The sequence below is a fragment of the Dipodomys ordii genome, unplaced genomic scaffold, assembly GCF_000151885.1.
Source record: "Dipodomys ordii isolate 6190 unplaced genomic scaffold, Dord_2.0 Scaffold148, whole genome shotgun sequence".
Classification (NCBI taxonomy): domain Eukaryota; kingdom Metazoa; phylum Chordata; class Mammalia; order Rodentia; family Heteromyidae; genus Dipodomys; species Dipodomys ordii.
This window is the reverse complement of record NW_012267364.1, coordinates 3406646-3427460: the sequence shown is the minus strand read 5'-3', so window position 1 is coordinate 3427460 and position 20815 is coordinate 3406646. Positions and strand designations below refer to the sequence as shown.

The 20815-nt window shown below is 36.9% G+C and overlaps 1 protein-coding gene and 1 non-coding gene across 2 annotated transcripts in view; both read left to right on the top strand.

The window, feature by feature from the left end:
- Nrg3 (neuregulin 3) overlaps window positions 1-20815 on the top strand; it is a gene marked incomplete at its 5' end in the record, with an annotated part of 1028236 nt that overhangs the window by 892892 nt on the left and 114529 nt on the right. The window contains one exon of the mRNA XM_013032069.1: window positions 15270-15296. Coding sequence (XP_012887523.1) covers window positions 15270-15296 — 27 coding nt within the window. The remainder of the gene's footprint in view (window positions 1-15269; window positions 15297-20815) is intronic.
- Window positions 17596-17663, top strand: Trnaa-ugc. Its single transcript has one exon. It is a non-coding gene; the product is annotated as a tRNA-Ala (tRNA).

The window sequence follows — 20815 nt, the reverse complement described above, 5'->3', positions numbered from 1 at the left end:
GCCCAGCAAGAATTCTGTCGATCTCAAGCTTAAGAGCATCAGAATAAGCCTGTGAATATAATTAAAAATCCTCCTCAGAATTTTCCTCCTCAGAATTTTTAGCCTGTACCCCAGCTGACTCTGATACATATAGTCAAGAATCCACAGTGAGAAACATGCTCTGGGTATCCTGTATGCCATTATTACTTCCATCAAGACATGAATTTTCCCCTAGCATCTTCCTCTTATTTCCTGGTTGGGATTGGAGACACAGGACAATTTAGAGAATTGAAAATCACTTTTCTAGCTAGGTGGCTGATCTCATTATGATCTGAATGAATGTTCTGAATTGAACAATTCCTGTCATGAGACCTTTTCTAACCAATGAATTGTGGGTATAAGAGACGGAGAGTAAAAGGAAAGCTTTTGATTGAGAAGCAAAGAGACCAAAAAGCCTCCTTGACAGAAGAGATAATGCAATGCACAATGAGAAGAGAATGTTCAGTTTCAGCATACTGAAATTTGGGGCATTGTAAGAGCAATGATGACAAGGATGGCTTCCAAAAATCGATTAAAATCTATCTTTAAATGCATTTGTCCAGACCACTTTGAGGCATTCCTGATGTCAGTTATTCTTTATTATCAAGTAGAATTCAAAGAAAAAATCTGCTTAATATTATTTCACAAAAGGCTGGGAAAAAATTTTAAATATATTTTCTACTTGAAAGAGCAGACTAACCCACAGGAACAGAAGATTACTGGAAAAATGTGAAGATACTATGTATATGTGCATGTTAGATATTAAGATAGTATCAATAATAATTAATTAGTAATTTTAAATAGGAATTTTGTTCAGTAGAACACCAGAGCTTTTTAAATACTTTGCTGCTAGAAAAAGAATACCTATTCATAAACAACATACATCTAAAGTTCTTGTTAAATAAACTCCATAATAGTTTGTTTGGGGGTATTTGTGGTTTACTTAGAATCAAAGAGAACATGCCAATACATATCTTTAAAGATCCAGAGTGTAGGCTGTGATTTTACCAATTAAGGTTACATTTGTCTGTAAGTACCAGAAAAACTAATGGAACAGTAGTTTGAACAAAGTTGAGATTTTTTCCCCTAAATCTTCTGATGTGCAGAGGTGTAAGAAGGCCATTAATTACACACTGCCATTCCATATTCAGTTCCTCTCCAACCGTTTTAGTGTGTGCTTTCCTGTCATCTTGTAAGTTGCTTCTAAAAGTCAAGAAGTTGTTCCTATTCACATTACAGGCTAAAAAGTGGAGGATGACACCAAAAATATGGTGGCATGGTCAACTGAACATTTCCTGTTATAAAAAGCTAAACTCAGAGTTCTACTTGGGAATGACCCATTCTTATCTTATGAAACAGCATAACCTGGAAGTCCAGCTGAATAGTACTCAAGGGATGATCCAAAATGCTGAGTTTCAATGGTTCCACTGACACTTTCCAAGATGCAGAGTGGAGGAAAATAAATGTCAAGTAGGCAAATAGCAATATCTCCACATTACATGTCTTATATCTTTTAAGCCCTGGATAATATGAAAGTTATTTTTTAAATTAGGAAATTGAGACATAAGAAGGTTAGCAGCCAGATGACAGTGCCTCACACCTGTAATCCCAGCTACCCAGGAGGCTGAAATCTGAGGATCACAGATCAAAGCTAGCTCAGGCAGGAAAATCTGTGAGACTCTTTTTTTATTTTTGCTTTTTGTTTTGATAAGTTTTTTTTTATTGTGAGAATACTGTACAGAGGAGGGGTTATAGTTAGTTGCATGATCAAGGTAATGAGTACCTTTCTTATCAAGCATTGTTGTCTCCTCCTTTGTTTTTACCCTATCATCCCTTCCCTCCCATCTCCACAACTACACTCCCCCGACTCCCCACCGAAATTGTAAAGTTTGTTTTTCAACCTAGTGTCTTGTACATCTCATTGTTCCAATGGGTCCACCTGTATCCCTGTTTAAACAATTTGTTTTTTCCCTTCCCCTCCACAAATTATACCAACATCAGATACAGGGAAAACAGGGGTTATACCGTGGGGGAGGGACATACAAACAAATCACGTGGTACCTTATAAATACGTTAAAAGCAATTTCTCTAATTAACCACCAAGAATCTGGAAGTGGAATGGAACTATGGCTCAAATGGTACAGTACCATCCTTTGACAAAAAGTCAAGGGACAGTACTGAGGCCCTAAATTCAAGCTCCCAATATTCTTTGTCTGTCTGTCTGTCTGTCTCTCTAACACACACACACACACACACACACACACACACACATACACACACACTCACACAGAGTTACCAAAGGTCACACATGATTTCTGCAAGAGAAAGTCAAGAGTTAAAGCCCATGCATTCAAATGCTAATATTTTGTACTCTATCAGATTCCTTCAGGTACCAAAAAAGCAAAGTGTTTCTTAGGCTATTTATTACAGCAGATTTGTACATCATGTATTTGTTGACTGAGGCCTTTTAATATTGACAGCTTCATTTCTTCCACCAGCAGGAGGAAAAGAGTTCAAAGATACTGATACTTTAAAATAAAAATCCATAGTTAAACAATTTGTTTTTGCCCTTCCCCTCCACAAATTATACCAACAAATTGCAACAATGAGATGTACAAGTCGTTATGCCGAAAAAGGAACTTTACAAGCTTGGTGGGGGAAGAGGATCTGATCAGGGAAGGTAGGGGGAGGATGGGAAGGGATGGGAAGGGGACACAAAGAGGAGGCAACGATGCTTGATAAGAAATGTACTCATTACCTTGCCCATGCAATTGTAACTCCTCCGTATGGTATTTTCACAATAAAAAATAAAAATAATAAAATAAAATAAAAATCCACAAACTGATACAAAGATGAAGCCTTTCCTTCACAGAGCTTTATTTGCATTCTTGTCTGGATCAACAAGTGGAATATAAAATTAACAGTGAAATGCTAGTAATAGTAGAATGAATTAGATAGGACATTCTTTTTTTCTTTGTATAAAATAATTTCTGATAAGATGCATCTGAATGAAGAAAGGTTAGGGGCTGGGATAAGTAATAACTGGTGGAAGAAATTCTGGGAAGAAGAGCTTTGAGGAAGTAAAGTGTTCTTGGTTGGAAGTACAGGCAATAGTTCTGTGTGTCTGATTGGAATGAAGGAGAGGGAGATTGGTTGGTTGGCTAGTGAAAGAGTTTAATGAAGTCATAGATTGTCCAGTTCCAGCCAGATGACTGTGGTTTCTATTTTTAGTGAAATGCAAGCTACAGAAAGGATTTTGCCAATAATAGTACAATAATAATAATAATAGCAATCTGCTTTAAGTTTGGAAGGTTTATGCTGAGTAGGAAAGTAAGTTTAGATATACGACACAGAAATCTATCTAGATGAGTCTTGTGGTTTGAGCTGATTGCTGGTGGAAGATGGGGACGTGATGAGGAAGTGAAAGGTAGGACAGGGGATTGTAGGTACAGAGGAACATTGGATAGATCAATGAAGACCAGTCTGTGAAGAAACTGCAGTAAGTTCCCACTTAAGAGAAACAGCAAAAGAGGGAAGCATTGGAGATTGGTATAAGAGGAAACAACGTTGGTATAGAGAATTTGGCTTGCTGCAGTCATGCAGGCTTGGAACACAATGGTGACATTAGCTCTCTCATCATTCACTCCTACTTCAACTCAAACTTTGATGGACATTTCTGAGCCCATTGAGGTGCTGTTACATTTTGGGCAACGAAAAAATTCATTTCATTGTCTGTAGCAAAGGCTCAGTTTAAACAAGGGGGACCTGTCCTTATTTAACTCTCCCATGGCTCTTGAGTCCTTCCTTAATGTAAGATTTGCCATTGATCTATTAAGATTATTAGGAAAAGAAAGAAATTACTTTAAGACAAAAATGGAAAGTTATTTGACATGAACTAAGCATTGTTTGGTTTATTATCAAGTGCTCATGACAAGAATGATCTAATATTTAACAGCTTGAAAGACCAAAATGGTTTTTACAGTTTAAATATTTTGTTTACAGGCTGTACAAGTTGCTTTGTTTTACTTTCCATTATTTTTAGGACTCAGACATATAATTTTTTTAAAAAAGAAAAAGTTACCCCAAAGTGTCTTAACAGCATGTCTAGAAGTTCAGTGAAATTGTATGTCATTTTCAGGTACAATAGATTTCAAAACAACCTTCTTAATTTTGTATCAGGACCAAATTTAGGTCTATGAAGTATGAGGTAATCATGTGCCAAATCTAGGTCTACAAAGTATGAGGTAATCATATAGAAGCAGATATTTATGTACTATGTACAAAGAATCAATATTTGAAATTAGCTACCTGAGTTTGAATCCTATCCTGATTATATACATGATTATATATGTGATAATGTTCTCAGTTTATCTCTGAAGGGAGAAGAAAAGAACTTGTACTTCATAATGTTGCTGCAGACTTGAACTGAATGAAACCATATAAAAGTGAATTGAGAGGTTGCCTGAGCACTATTATTGATAGTCTTTATTATCCAACTTCCTTAATTTTCCATCTCAAGCTCTAGTTCACTGGGCTAGAGAAAAGTGTAATTGCAGGATCTTTTCGGTCCTAGGCATTGGTGGGCTTGGAGGAGGGCTGTGGTTGGGTGCTGCATGAATCCTCTATGCCTTTGCCTGTTAAATCCTATTTTCTCTCCACAGTAGTCAGTGCTGAGCTCTAGAGTCTTCCATCACGATAGCCCATAGATGTGGTAATTCCCAGTTATTCTGCAATCAGATACACAGGGAATAAACCAGTTACCTTGCTAGCTCACCTGAGGCTCATCTCTCTGGACATTTTAGGCTTTTAATTTTGTAGGATAAAAAAAAAATCTATGGACCTCTAACTAGCAGGCTCCAAGTGTTTGTGTCTGGCAATGCTGTTCGGTAACCCTGTTTCTCTTCCTCTAATTGAAGCTTGAGTTTAGAAGATAATTTTGTAACTTAGAACTAGCAGCAGGTTTATTTCTGAAGGTTTTCTCCTTCTAGACATTTTGGCTATTTTTCATGATTTTTTAGTTACCTGGAAAAAAGTTTTAATATATTAATATATTACATTATATATTAACATATTATATATTATATGTATATATATATATATATATATATATATATATATATATAAAAGTATCAACATGATAGTCTGACTCTTTTTCCATGCCAATAAATCTGTTATTCTCTAACTTTGTTTTGTTGTTGTTTTGTTTTGTCAGTCTTGGAGCTTGAACTCTGGGCCTGGGCGCTGTCCCTGTGCTCTTCAGCTCAAGGCAAGTGCTCTATCACTTGAGCCACAGTGCCACTTCTGGTTTTCTAGTGGTTTATTGGAGATAAGAGCCTCACGGACTTTCCTACCTACGTTGGCTTTGAACTGTGATCCTCAGATCTCAGCCTCCTGAGTAGCTAGGATTACAGGCATGAGCCCCTGGGGCATGGCTGTTATTCTCTATCTTTATTTCTTATGAGCTAAGAATTTTGTCATATAAATCTTCTTCCCCTTGTTCTCTAACTCCCTTGCTAAAACCTCTCTTTGCTGAGAAAAAAGAAAAAAAAGATACAGGAATGAAGAATAAAAGAGACTACTCATAACTGATGGATATAACATTGAATAAAACTTCTTAAATCTATGCATATCTGGAATGTTCTCTATTTATTTAGATGCACAGTCTGAGCCAGGAATGCTCTTGGAATCCAAGATAAGGAGAAAGTAAGCCTTGTCATTTTATTGAGTTTGTTAGATAGACCAATAAACGATCACAGTATTCAGAATGGAATGTGATGAAACATAGAATATATAGACACGAGAGATTCTACAACAGAATGTTTCTATGGAGATTCTGTGTGTGAGGGGGAGAGGGAGGTGAAAAGATGCTTTTGAGGTCTGGTTACTTAAAATGACAAAGATGCTTTTGAGGTCTGGTTACCTAAAATCTATACCAATTACACCAATCAATACAGATCATCAGACTGTCTCTGGGCTAGGCAGAGCTTGAGATTTGGAGAGGAAATCTAGACCAGTTCCATTTACATTACTGTGTGAGACATGGAGAAAGCAAATTCTGTGGATGAAGGCCACATGACTTAATGAACACGAAACCATCTCTTATTTTTGAGCAAATTAGCTTGCTGCTCTGAATCTCCCTTATCTGTGAAGAGCTCCCTCTGATAAGGGTGGTATCAAGACTCTCAGTATCTCTCTGGTGAATAATAAATTCAAGGAACAATATTAGGACTATTTGTTTGCCTTGCTCATGTCTAAGTAATATATAATTATGATTTTTCAAAGTTCATGGTGCAAACCTTGTGGTATCAGTGGAAATGTTGAAAAGTTATCATGCTAATAGGATGCCTAACACAGTGATCATTTCTCTCCAACCATTTAGAAAATTTCAAACATATAGAAAGTTCTCAAGAATATACAAGAGGTTAGTACAGGGTAAGAGCTTCAAACTTCCTTGATTCAATTGAATTCCCCACTAATTATTAGATAATGGCTTCTTCTATTATTTCTAATAAAGGAGCTGCCTTTGATTTCTCTACACTGCTTAGCATAATCCAGCTACTTTGGGAAGAAACCATTATCAAGAGAAGGCTCTGCCGGTTTAATTGCCATTTCTTTATTTCTATTAAATATAGGAGGCTTACCTTAGTCCTTATTAACTACTTAATGGATTTACAAAGCACGTAGCAAAAGAGAATTTTCCTGTGCATTTAAATGAAACAAATAACATTCTCAGCTGATTATCCACTCAGGGGGGAAAAAGTTCCATCCTATTGCTACATTTAAGTCTGTGAAAGTAATAAATTAATCCATTAGTGAGCCCAAATGTATCTTCTGTTGTCCTTATTATCAACTATTCCCAGGTGCTCCTGGGTTTCCTAGTACAAATTAATGTGACTTTTATATTTGGTAATAGAAATATGCAGCACAAGGATCATAAACTATGAAACTATTCCCATACTACTGCTTTTCACAAAACCAGAATAACATTAAATATTAAATTAAGATGTTTTTTCAATGGTAGAGTGTGCTATCATGCCAAAAAACCAAGCAATGATATGCAATCAAGAATAAAAAAAAGGCGCGCACACACACACATATATACACACACGGTGCCCACATTTTCTTCCGGGTTACCCCATTTTATGTCCCATTTTAACAACATACTATCCAATGGTATGCAACTAAGATACATGGACTTCAGAAAACGTTGTCTGGTTCAGACACTCATTGTCCATCTATGTGTACATTCAATGAACAAAAAGTGCTTTGAGCAATCAGGAAACGTACTTCAGAAGGGCAGGAAATCCCCAGATAGGTGGCTATGAGAGAAAATTGCCTTTTAAAGCAATGTAGAGATGCTACTGGGGACATAGGTGAGTGTGAGCTGAGTCATGAAAGATTAGAAGAATTAACAACACATTCAACATCCAGAGCCCTCAAAATGCTCTGTGTGTGTGTGTGTGTGTGTGTGTGTGTGTGTGTGTAGAGGATGCAGAGGATGAGTAGTAACATGGAGAACATGATTGTGCTGGGGAGTGGAAATAAAGATGTTATGAAGGGTTTTCTCTATAGTTTTAGTGCCACTCCACGCTTCTTTTTTATTTTTTCAAAACACATCAAAATAAGAACTTTTCATGTGAAGCCACTTGTCTGAAGGCTTGATTTGACAGAGATGTTCACATATAAAAATACGACTCCTTGAAGAGTCTCCCATGTACCTGTAGATGACTCACAATTCAGTAAGAAATAAACTCTGTGACTGTGTCTATGTGTGTGGTAGGAAGGAGCGACAGACAGAAGAGAAAGATAGATAAACACAGGAAGGAAAGAGGCAGATAATCTGGAACGGTATGGTTATGGCTTAAGAGAAAGTATTAGTATGAACTTGAAATTGTAGTTTATAAATCACAAGAAAACACCACATAGCATATCTGCAATGAGACAGAAAAATTGGTGAGAAAAGATCCAGTGAACATTGACTTATCATATGCTTGTTATTTGAAAGTTACAACAGGAAGTGGAGAAGGCCAGGTGAGAAGTTCATTAGTTATGATACAGATGCACTGCTACAAGTTATAATTCAAAGTAGAATAATTCTGCTTGCAAGAGATTCCATTGTCATTCATAGAAATGTGGAGCTGGTAGCACTAGTTCAGAAAGCCAGAGCTGTAGGAGGAATAAAAGATGGCCCCTGAGTTCAAGCCACAGTAATGGCACACATTCACAAGGAAGAAAAAAAGAGTCCGCTTCTGTGATAGACTACAGTGATTGAACAGTGAGGAAAAGCCTCCGAACCTTCTACCCTGACAAATTAGCAATCTACAAGTGTAACCTTCAGTTGTTTCCACCTGATTTTTTCACCTGTATATGAAGCATATATAGTTGTATATATTGTATTGTATGTTATATATTGCATCATATATATTTGATATAGATATTGTTTTCCTCTATTTTATATAATAGATAATAAATATTTAATATATAATATATTGTATATTTAAATTGTAATACTTAATACATATTGTATATTATTTAACTATAGATAATTTTATTATCTTTAAGTAGTTGCACAAAGGGGGTTCAATCGAACATGTCAGTTCATGAACTCTATATATCTTGGCCTAAGGGACCCCTTACATCATTCCCCATCTTTCCCAGCCCCATCCCTCAGCTACCTTGTTCCTATGTGCATTGAGTATTACGACTGCATTCACCCATCATTCCTTTCTCCAAGTGTTAAATGCCAATCCGTACTACTACTACTACATTATAAGCTAATGTTGTAAATTGCAAGCAAAATAATGTATATGCAAATTTCAATGGGCAGCACATAGGTAAGTAAGAAAGATGGTAAAACTGGAGAAGTGGGGTGAATTATTGTAAATTTCAGGAGCTGTACAACCTATGTGTTTTTCTGTATCTCCATCGTAGTGATAGAAAGAAAACAAAACAAATCAGTATTATTTATTTTAATACTTTTTTATTGTAAAAATACTGTACAGAGGGGTTACAGTTACATGAGCAAAGTAATGAGTACATTTCCTATCAAGCATTGTTGCCTCCTCCTTTGTTAAAGTATTCTCCCTATACAATGGTGACTCTTAACAAATTCTTTAGCCAAAGGAGAAATTCGTGTTAGAGCTAAACTTAGCACTCCAGGATATTTTCCCTGGGAAATAATCCTATAAACTATTTAGACAAGATTGCTGTTTGAAGACTAGACTAAGCCAATGGCCCTTCAGGAGCTGCAGTTGAAGTTGGGTTGGCTTTTTTGTTTGTCCATTTTTGCTTTTTTTTTTAGTGGTTTTAATTGTAACATAAACAAAGTTATCTATCCCATACATATATAACCAATGTCTTTTGGGTTCTGATTATTGAGCACTTAGGAAAAAATCAGTGTCTTTTAACTAAGGGATTGATGTGTGATAAATTATTTTTCATAGGGTGATTATGAATTTCTTTTTTGATAATTTTTTATTATTTTAAAGTAGTTGGATGAAGGGGTTACAACTCAACATGTCAGCTTATGAGTGCAGTTCATCTTGATCAATGTCACCCAAATCCAGTTTTGACAATGCATCTTGGGAAGCACAGAGCTTATCTTGAGTTTTATAGTATCAGCATTCCCTGGTCTCTGTGGCTGACTGCTTCTCTCTCAACACAAATGAACATTCCTGTTTAGAAAAGGAGAGGAGAACATGAATCAAAATCTCTGTGTTCAACAGGAATGAGACATAGAGTTTAGGGAAAGAAAAAGAAAAGAGGCCACATCCTATATTGAGACCCAGGAAAAATGAAAATGGGGTTGTGTGTTTTACTGGAGCATGCTTTTGCTTTCTCTGTGATTGATAGCCCATCTCCTGGGATGCTGGTCACAGTAATAGTGTCATGGTCCCCTCTCAACAGTAGAAAAGGCTGTCAGTCCCAGGGCTAAGAAGGTGAAGGAGTACTGGGATGGCTAAATGAACCTAGCCTCACATGCTCCTCTGAGTTGGGCACAAGATACAGGGTGAGTTTTAATTTCAAGCTGATTTGCAGTTTATTTTACAGGGGTAGAAGTGAAACTGGAAGAACTAGAATAAAAATTAGGTAGGACCAGCTTTAGAAAATACGGAGTAACGTTTCAAGTTCAATTTTTTTTTTTAGCAAAGTGATTTATATTTAGTTTCCCAACTTTATACTTGGGCATGTATAAATTCTCAAGTCAAGTGTACATATGCTGATAAAAAAAAGTCAACAAAATGACATGTTTAGCAAGGTAGCAATAATTTAGTCAGGAAACGTAGGAGTTAGAATATGGCATATATTTGTATTCTAACCTTTGACTAAGTCATTAGAAAAAGGGTACATTGAGAATAACTCTCTCTCCATTTAAGACACATGTGATGAGATGTAACATAGGACTGGGTAAAGGATGTCTCTTCCTTCCTCTCCAGGAATGTGCTCCCATCCTGGACAGCTCCTGGTCCTTAGCACTCATGAGACCCGTGGGACTTTGGGATCCTTGGGATCTCAGATCAGAAGGCTCAGGCCTGCTTTGCCCTGTTCCCCAGGGCCATGTTCTCTTTGGAACTACCTTCTGACTTTCTCATTAATTAGTTGCACGGGGTCTCCATGACAACGCGGCTTGTTTCTATCATGTTGGAAAATGCTGAATCCTCCACCTGAGCAGAAGAGTCTCTACCAAGCTCTTCCTGAGTGGCTGTGGGAATCCTTCCAAGGGCAGAATCTGTTGAACTTTAAGCCAGTGTTCTAATGTTATCAAACCCAGATCCATACATTCACATCCTACATTGGTCCACCTCCTGTGGAATAGAGGTGAAAACCATCACCCACTCTGGGGAAATTTAGGTAGCCCTGCTTTGCACATCAGCATACAACAACAAAGGTTTGAAACACTCTTCAGGTTTTGAACTGTGGGCACTATGAAGCATGTGTGAGCTTTCAATTTCATTTAGATTGGGAGTAAGTTCCAGAATATTGGAATCAAGTATAAGCGCAACACAGTGACTGTAATTACAATAATAAAGGTTGATTGAAAATCTCTAGCTTTTAAGCATTCTTTCCATAGTGGGGAGAAAAAAAGGTAAAATGAGGTTATGTGATGCATATGCAAATTGAATTTGCTATTCCATTAGGTCTACCTATTTCAAGATATTATGGTGTCTACTAAAAATACATACAACTTGGGATCAAAAAAGAAATAGGGGAAACGCATGAGCCTTGTATTTCTCATTCTAATATTTCTGGTTCAGGCTGACCTTACAGAATATTCTTAGCTCTATAGTCAAATACTTTACTCCTAAAGCTTTAAAAATGTTTCAGTTTCATCATAGAGCTGCTGGTTTTGCTAAGTATATTTACAATTGTAAATAAGTTTAAGATTAGTTTGTTTAGTGTTAGCATGTTTTTGGACAATTTTTTTTATCACTTGCTGTTCATAGAAATAACTAGATGAGCCCCATCAAGAAGATTTTTCCTTGGTAACCAATGAAGAAATATTCCTGACTTGCCAATGTGGTTCCTTAGAGAACAGGAGCAGTTGTCTTCCTTCTGGATTCTTCTCCTAAACAGCTTCTATTCAGCACTTGAGCAATAAAGGAGGGGCAAGCCAGTAAATAAGTGGCACTTCAACAGGGCCTGAGGATACTTGAAAACAACTTGTTTTCTTAAATGGATTAAATAATCCCTCCCTGAAGATCTCATTACCTGATGATTTTGTAAAAAAAAAATTAAAAAATAGCTATTTCTTCCTAGGGAAGACACAGGTAAACTCTGAGTGTGACCAAAGGCTGAGTCCAACTGCATAAGGCTTGATTGGATCTCACTGTGAACAATGTGACTTGAGGCAAGTAAGTTTAGTCCATGGCACCTCTTATCTCCTATGTATAAATGGTAATAATAGAAGTCTTATGAACTGGTGTTAGACCATAGTTAAAACAGTTCAGTTCCTGGTGCTTGGTAAATGTTCAGTAAATGTTAGCCGTTAGTACATAATGCAAGGATATGAAAATACTCTAAACACTAAGTTCATTGAGGTTTGAAAAACTGGAAATGATACATCAAATGCCTTGGCTATAAGGAGGAAAAGGAATGGGTTTTGATTAAGATATATTCCTCTTTCACTCCTGATCTGTGCAATTCTTGACATACAGATTTGTGTTTATGCACATGCATGTGTGCATACATGCACATTGATCCTGAATTCAAGGCCTGGGCACTATCCCTGAGTTTTCATATTTTAGGCTAGGTCTCTACTAATTGATCCAGAGCTCCATTTTTGACATTTTTTGATGGTTAATAAGAGATCAGAGTCTCATGGGCTTCCTACTGAGGCTAGCTTGGAACCACAATTTTCAGATCTCAGCCTCGTGAGTAGCTAGGATTACAAGCATGAGCTACCAGTGCCCAGCAGCACATTGATTTTTGAGTGACTGAATAAATGAACTCATTAATTGAGGAATTCTCACTTTATTTGGCTTATGGTTTTCCACAGGCCTGAATGGCCTCAGGCAGGCTGTTGGCTTTGAGAAGCATCCAGTAATGGGTTATGAAAAATAATGTGATTTATGTTTTGGGTACAATTCAAAGAACAAAATTAATTGCTTTTCTGTCATCTTTATAAATTTTCATTGGTCCTTTGGTGTAAAGCAATGCCTGTCAGTGTCTTTAGACTTAATGCTGATGATCACAGTGCTTAATATTTTAATAAAGTAATGAGGTGTGTGTGTGTGTGTGTGTGTGTGTGTATGTGTGTGCATGTACACACATTAAAGAGAGGGACAGAAACTTTTTATATAAGGTCTAATCCATGTGTGTGTGTGTGTGTGTGTGTGTGTGCACATGCACATCAATCCTGGGACTTGAACTCAAGGCCTGAGTGGTGCTATCACTAACTTCTGTGCTCAAAGCTAGCACTCTACCACTTGAGCCACGGATCCACTTCCAGATTCATACTGAGTTATTGGAGATGAGTCTAATGAACTTAATTACCTGGGCTGGCTTCGAACTGTAATCCTTCAATCTAAGAATCCTGAGTAGCTAGGACAACAAGCATGAGCCACCAGCTCCTGTCTAAGAGCTAACTTTTCATTTGTATATTTGGGGAAGTTTTGCTCATGAATGAGCCATTATGAACACAAATAAATGATTTCCCTTTAATATATCAGAATATTAATGAAATGTACTTTTAGATTTTGAAAAGTACAACTTTAATAATCTGGTATAACTTTTATTTTGAAAATATATGTATCTTTTTTATCTGCTAAAGATTTCTACTTATACGTTATAGTTTTTTAAATACTTTTCAGTTCTAATTTCTTCCTCTGTTACTGGTTATTGGTTGATTGTAAAGTGTACGGATTGTCCTCTTATTTAACAAGCCCCTCTATTCATTTACTAGCACAGGGTACAGAGTTGCCAAGCTGGATTCTTCGTATTCCCTGTGAATCACAGAGTTAAATGAATGAAGGTCATAAAACTGGAAGAGTGCAGAATGGCTAGGGTTTCTATACCTGCCATCAAAACAGACTAGAGGCAGTCAGTTTCCAGCCAGCTCAGCTCTCCCTCTACATTCTTGTCCCATCAAGCTAAAGATAATGGCTTTCTGACTTTTGCAGTTATGTCACTGAACATCTGTGGCCCACTACATACTGCTCCCTGATACCATACAATTTCCTTCTTGAAATAAAACAAATTATTTGTTTCACCTCATTGATCATTTTGTGATTGGTAATCTCATGCCAAATTTGGTTTTTAGATACTACAATATCTATGATTTTAGTTGCATACAGTCACAAAGTTTTCTATGTATAGAAGAACATAAATATGGTCTTCTCAATTCTTCCCAAGGCCTACCTCAGTATGTTATACCTTCTGTCCCTCCCAGGAACAGGCTTGTGATTCCTAGTCTCTGCTACCAATATAACCTCTCTACTTTCTTGTTATAGAACTAACCACAAAGAACAAGCAGAGCTTTCTTTCTGTGGCTTCCCACTGATTTTTCACCTTTCTGAAAATAAGAATCCTGTCTTTTCATGAAGATGTGCCAGAAAGCTATCATAATACATATTAGCACAGGGAAAATAAAAAAAATACAACATGAACAAGAGTCTGGGGGCTAGGCTGATTAGCTAGGATTACAAGCACGAGCCAGGGCTCTGAGCTCATGCCTATAATCCTAGCCAATCAGGAGGCTGAGATCTGAGAATTGTGGTTCAAAGCTAGCTCAAGCAGAAAAGTCTCTGTAAGACTCTTATCTCCAATTAACCTCTCAGAAACCGGAAGTGGTGCTGTGGCTCAAGGTCTTGAGCAAAAAGCTCAGGGACAGCGTGCAGGCTGTGAATTCAAGCCCCAGGACTGAGAAAATTGGGGGTGGTGAAAGAAAGAGGAATTTGTTGTTTTGAGAAGCAGCTAGCTACTGCCCAAGGTCAATAAGAGCAGACATAAATACTTACACCTGCATTTTAGATAGGATGGGCTGCAAAGTTCATCAGGTGGCAATGTCACGTGCACTAGATTTGCACCTTTGATCTGCCTGAGGTTGTAGGTACTATATAAGACTTTTAGTGTTTCCAATACTATTTTCTCACATAACAAATGAAATGAAGGAAGCCTAATATCATTGCTTTCCTTTGAATATAAAGAGCACCTGGCCAGGCCCACTGGTAATCCCTTTAGGGTTTTGGCATTCTAATATTTGGTACAGTTCATTTATGAATTATTAATCCATCTAAAATTTTGAAGTATAGTTCAAGGCTTTGAGAAAATACTGACCAGGTGAAGGCATCTTACTGTGCATCATCTATGAGCTGTATTTCTTATGCATACTTGATTTACATTGATTTTGGTACCCTATATCTTGTGTACAGGTTTATCTGATTTGGGAAGGGAAGGGGAATAACAAAATGGTGAGACAAAGGACAAAGGGTGACCCATTGAAAAATCAATACTCACAAAACAATATGTTGGAAATGATCTTTACAATTTGTAGGGGAGGAGAGTCAAGGGAAGGGAAAGGGGGAGAAAAAATGAGGGAGGGATAGCAGTGACTACAAGAAAAGTACTCATTACTATACATATGTAAGTGTAAACCTTCTATATGTCACCTTGACAATAAAATTAAATTAAAAATTAAACTTGAGATAGATGTCTTGTGTTGGAAGACTAGTCTTAGAAGCATCATTGCCTTGTATTTTTTTCTAACCTTTTTCTTTTTCTATTTCCTTCTTTCCATGCTAACTTTGCTATAGCAGACCACTTGGGAATTGAATTCATGGGTAAGTCAAAACAATTTTCTCCTTAAATATCTCAGAAACACTACATTATAAAACACATATTGTTCTCCTTCTCCATCTGATTATAATTGAAAAAGTCTCATTATCAGATGCTATTGGTAGTTAAAAAAAAGGTTTTAGTCCATTTTTCACTAAATAATAGCTGAAAATTAAAAACAACACCATATTTGGAAAGCAATTTTATGTTCAGTGCAATCCTGCAAAAATCAGATTTGGCTCTTGGCTTTGGTTGTTTCCTTTAAATCTCAATTTTCTTATCCATAAAATAAGGATAATAATAGTTCCAAATTACTGCACATATAAATTGTTTAGCACGCTGTCTACAACACTTCAAACACTTAATAAATGGTAGAACGCTGATTTTTAAATGTCAGTTTCATTATTTCTGCTGTAATTCTTTTCTTCCCTTTATAGAAGAATGGCTGTGGAGGCATTTGGGTATTTATCCATCTTCATTTGGAGTACGGCTTGTAAACAATTCCATTTACAAATTTAAAATATTTCTTCTTAAAGTGTTTGCAGTGCATGGCACATTTTTAAAAGCATCAGGATGCCTTCAGTGCATTATTTTCTTTATTTGTATGAAACTGCACTAATTAGAGATAATACTCCTAGTCTTTATTACAAATTAAATGATAGAGAAAGCATTCTGTGATGTTCTGAATTCATCACAGTGCAGGGATGAATACATAGGCAGGAGATAAATGGACCAAAATTGAGAAATTTGAATCCCAATTCTTCATACTCTGCCTTGTGGGCTTTTGTTGAACTTCAGATTTCTTTTTTCCTTAATGGGATGTGGAAGTGAATACTTGCTTGATATGTGTCCGTGTTACTTGTGATAATACTTATATGTTTATTTGCCTTTATTTAACCAATCACATATTCACGCAGTAAATATTTATCAAATCACTACAAGGGATGGATACATGCAAAATTCTAGAAAAAAATAATTGCAAAAATGAAATACAGACATTCACTTTATTAAGCTCACAGTTAATAATCAGATAATAAAACTTCCATGAAATTTCTAGAATCTTAAGATATCTTCTAAGCAAGAGGACATTAGCTTGGATTAGTGTGAAGGTATACAATATGGAGAAATGCTGATAGGTGTAAAGGAGGTAATATCACAGGTACAGGTACTTAAGATGGATTCTGCTGGAGACTGTAAGAGGGAAGATTTGTAAGGATGACTGAAAGCTTTTTGTTTGCATATTAAGATGACACATGGGTCACTTCCAAAGAAAGAATCCTGACAGAAGAACAGATTTATTGGGAATATTTATTATATTGGGAGGGAAGGTTGAATTTAGAGTGACTTGGAAATTTTGAGAGAAGGTGTCAAGTTGATTGCTGTATAGCTAGAAGTGTTGAGAGCTAGAGTATTTACTAGCATATGATAAGGAAATTAGTATTGTTGAATGTTATTATTCATGATTGCTCTGTTTTACATTATATGGCAGATGGCTCAGTGCCTCCAGGTTTGGGGTTTTGCTAGGTAGAAATATTTGAAAATTAGAAAAGAAATGAAATTCAGGATATGAACTAAATAAAGCAGCATGGAATATAAGGTAGGTATGGAAGGAAGTGAAGAAAATGTGAAAGCAATTAATAGTCTTTATGAAAGTACCTGAAGGAAAGCCAAGTGCTGGGTACTTATACATATCTATAATCCTAACTACTTGGGAGAGTGCAATCTGAGGATCATGGTTCAAAGCCAGCCCAGGCAGACAAAAACAAAAGACTTATCCATCAAGAATTTTATCCATGAAGAATTTGGAAGTAGAATTGTGATTCAAGCAAAAGAGCTCCAGCTGTAAGCAAACAACTAAGTGAAAGTATGAGGGCCTGAGTTCATGCACCAGTGTTGCCTCCTTAGAAAAAAATACAAAGAAAAAGAAAATAGTGAAGAATGGAAATAAAAAAGGAAGTACTTGACATAGTTGTTGGCATGAATAAGAAATTATAGTCAGATGGAATATTGGTTGGTAATGATCTTTAAGGACAAGTGACAGGAGATGAAAATTTGTCAAAGGACATTTAGGAGAGTGAGTACACTACACTAGAGAGGAAATTCATTTGAAATTAGAGGCCAAGAATTTGAGAGGACATGGTTTGGAATAGGTTGCCTAAATAGATACACAGTTATTCATGATTATATTAAGATTGGAGTAGAGAGAAAAAAGAATTCGTCATATGTCTTAATTTCTAATAAATGTGTTTCACAGATGGGAACATAAAGGGCTTATTATATATAAGTAAGGGTAATTTGGGGCTGGGAAGGTGGCTCAGTGGTAGAGCGCTTGCCTTGCATGCATGAGGCCCTGGGTTCGATTCCCAGCACCACATAAGCAAAAAGAAAAAAGCCGGAAGTGGAGCTGTGGCTCAAGTGGTAGAGCACTAGCCTTGAGCTGAAGAGCTGAGGGTCAGCACCCAGGCCCAGAGTTCAGGCCCCACGACCAGACCCCCCCCCAAAAAAAGTAAGGGTAATAGCAATTACATACAAAATAAAGTCCACACTATTATAATAGCTTAGACAGGATAGCAATTGGTTTTCTTCAGTTTTGTTTCTTCCCAAGGTAGAATTAGTTTTCACTCCAGTAGTGGAGTCATATTTTACCTGTCATGAATTGATGACCAACGCTTCTTCTGTCTTGTGGTTTTAATATCACCTATATTTCTCTCATCTGCCTATATAGCTAGCATATATATTAACATAATCCAGTCAATGCATGTTCTCTTCTAAGGGACTTAATCCTAAAAGATGTCCCTCATTTTATATCTGTTTTTATCTAGACCTAAAATTCTATAGTCACATCTGAGTGCAAAAAGTCTGAGAGCCACAGATCATGATTTGGATTCAGCTTGGACAGGAAAGTTCTTGAGATACTTTTCTCCAATAAATCACCAAAAATCCAGAAACAGAGCTATAGCTCAAGTGGTGGAGTTCCAGACTTGTTTTATAAAGCTAAAGGACAGCACATAGGCCCTGAGTTCAAGCCCTAATACTAGCATATACACACGCAAGCACAAAAAAGAAAGGCTGGGGGATAGAATTTTAGTGGCTCTAAAAGAAAAGAAAAATTAAGGGTTTAGTAATCCCTACCATCTAAAGAGCTGCCATAAAATTTCAAGGAATTTGATATTCCACAAGGAACAAGAGGAAGAGTTATCTTCAGGAGAGGAGAGCCCTGTCTTTGAGGGTAAGAAAATAGAATTTCAGGAAATTAGACTTTTCAGACATGATTCAAGGTTCAGTTGCAATAGAAGGAGTCAGAATAGAGATTGGAATGTGAAGGAGGTGAGACGTGGAAAAGTAATCTCTTGAGGCAAGGAGAAAATTGAAGGAAGAAGAGAAGAAAGTGACTTATGGACTACAGATTACAGACATATATGGACATGGTTTGTGCATTAAAGTATAAATTGTGGAGAACGCAAGCAGTTTGCACTGTCTTCATTCACTGATGTGAGCAAAGGAATGGTGACATGGAAGTGTGAATATCAGTAGTAATTTTGAGCATAACTGGCACTAGATTTCATGACCAGTGAAATTCACCCCATCGGGCATTAAAGAAGGCAGGAAAATGGAGACTCCCATAACTGTTGAGTAGAATGTCCACAGAACCAGAAATATCATCATAGCTGGTGATAGGGCTGAATAGATTCGAATACTACAAAAAGTGTGGTCAGGGTTATGGCTAACATAGTATTATTTATTACTATGGGAAGAAATAACCCATTCTTGCCTGTGGTGGTACTGACAGCATATCATATTGTAAAACCAAAATATGTATCCAGAGGTCCATGTTAGAACTCATTTAGTAGAATGTTGTTACTGGTCCAGGAAAAGTAATAGGTTATTGTGTAGGTCATCAAGATGACTCTCCTGACAAAGGTTATAGTGTGGCTTGCAGAAGTTATAGTCAAATTATAGATTTAAAACTGATGGAGAATGAGTTCCCAGTGTGTAATTCTTTGACTCCAGCAATAGCTGTTGCCTTGGAGAGATTGGGGTCAAAGCAAGTGCACAGTTTATATGTGATAATGGCAGCTGATAAAGGATTATTTGGAATGGTGAATAGATTTATTGCATTAATGGTATACTCTGTCCACTGGACACATTAATTTATTCCTGCAGATTTTTCTTTCTGAATATGTAAAACATTACTTTTAGATTTTGTTTGTGATTATGGAATCTATTAGAGTAAGATCCTTTCTATTGAAAGTCTTATCATACCAAGAATATCATGTATACAATCAGGCTCAAGTGGTAGAGTGCTAGCCTTGAGCAGAAAAAAACTCAGGGACAGCACCCAGGCCCTAAGTTCAAGCCCAAGGACCAGCACAAAAAAAGAACAAAAAAAGGGTTATTTTGGTGTTGAATATTTTACCTGGCAACCCTAAGTTCAAGGGCTACAAGCTAAATAAAGGATATTTTTATAATGTCTCATTCTTGTCGCATACCACAGTTCCCATGAAGACTGAATTTGAGTTAAAATTTGTGTTGATGGCTAAAAGATAAGCAGGATAAATGAGGCAAAAGCAGAAAACTTTGGAACCCAAATGTGCTGTGTATCTCAAGGGGGAGCTCTGCTTGTTACATGATGCAAATTAAGCAAAAACAATACTAAGCTGTTCTCAAATGATCTCTTAGCAACGACGGTTGTTTAACATGGCAAATGCTGCCTTGTAATCTCATTGGTTCCAAGCATGATGGGTCCTGCTGTCAGAGCAATTGATGAAATACTTTAATGCCAAGTACTTACTGTGAGTGAAATAGATTAACACCTCAGATATGGATACTTCAAAAAACAAATGGTAGCTTGCTGCCTTAGTTTATCAGCTTTTGAGAAAGAAAGTAGCATTTAACTTACTGGAAGATGCAGTTCAAGACTACATTAATGAAGCAATAACAGCTGTGCCTTTTTCTGTTCACTACCCATTTATTTCCCCATTACATTCAAGCTGCTAACATCAGTCAGAAACATGGTTTTATGTGAATATGGGGTCTTTTGTTATTACAAGAGAAGTTTAGGTGTTTATGTTCTATAGTTTTATAGTAGAATCATAATTGTGGTTTGAAAACTCTGTTTTTCTAGGGGAAAGTTATGGTACAGTGTACTATGATAGAAAATATGTGTTCTTTAAAGCCAGGATAATACCTTTCTAATCTAGATACCACTTTCTTTATTTGTGAGACATAAGTTTCTTGTCTGCTCTTGTAGCTGTCTGTCTATTAATGTAGACCAGTATATACCTCTTAAGATTCACTGGCGTAAGCCGGGCGCTGGTGGCTCACGCCTGTAATCCTAGCTGCTCAGGAGGCTGAGATCTGAGGATCGTGGTTCAAAGCCAGCCCGGGCAGGAAAGACCGTAAGACTCCTATCTCCAATAAACCACCAGAAAACCGGAAGTGGCGCTGTAGTTCAAGTGGTAGAGCGCTTGCCTTGAGCTGAAGAGCTGAGGGACAGTGCCCAGGCCCAGAGTTCAAGCCCCAC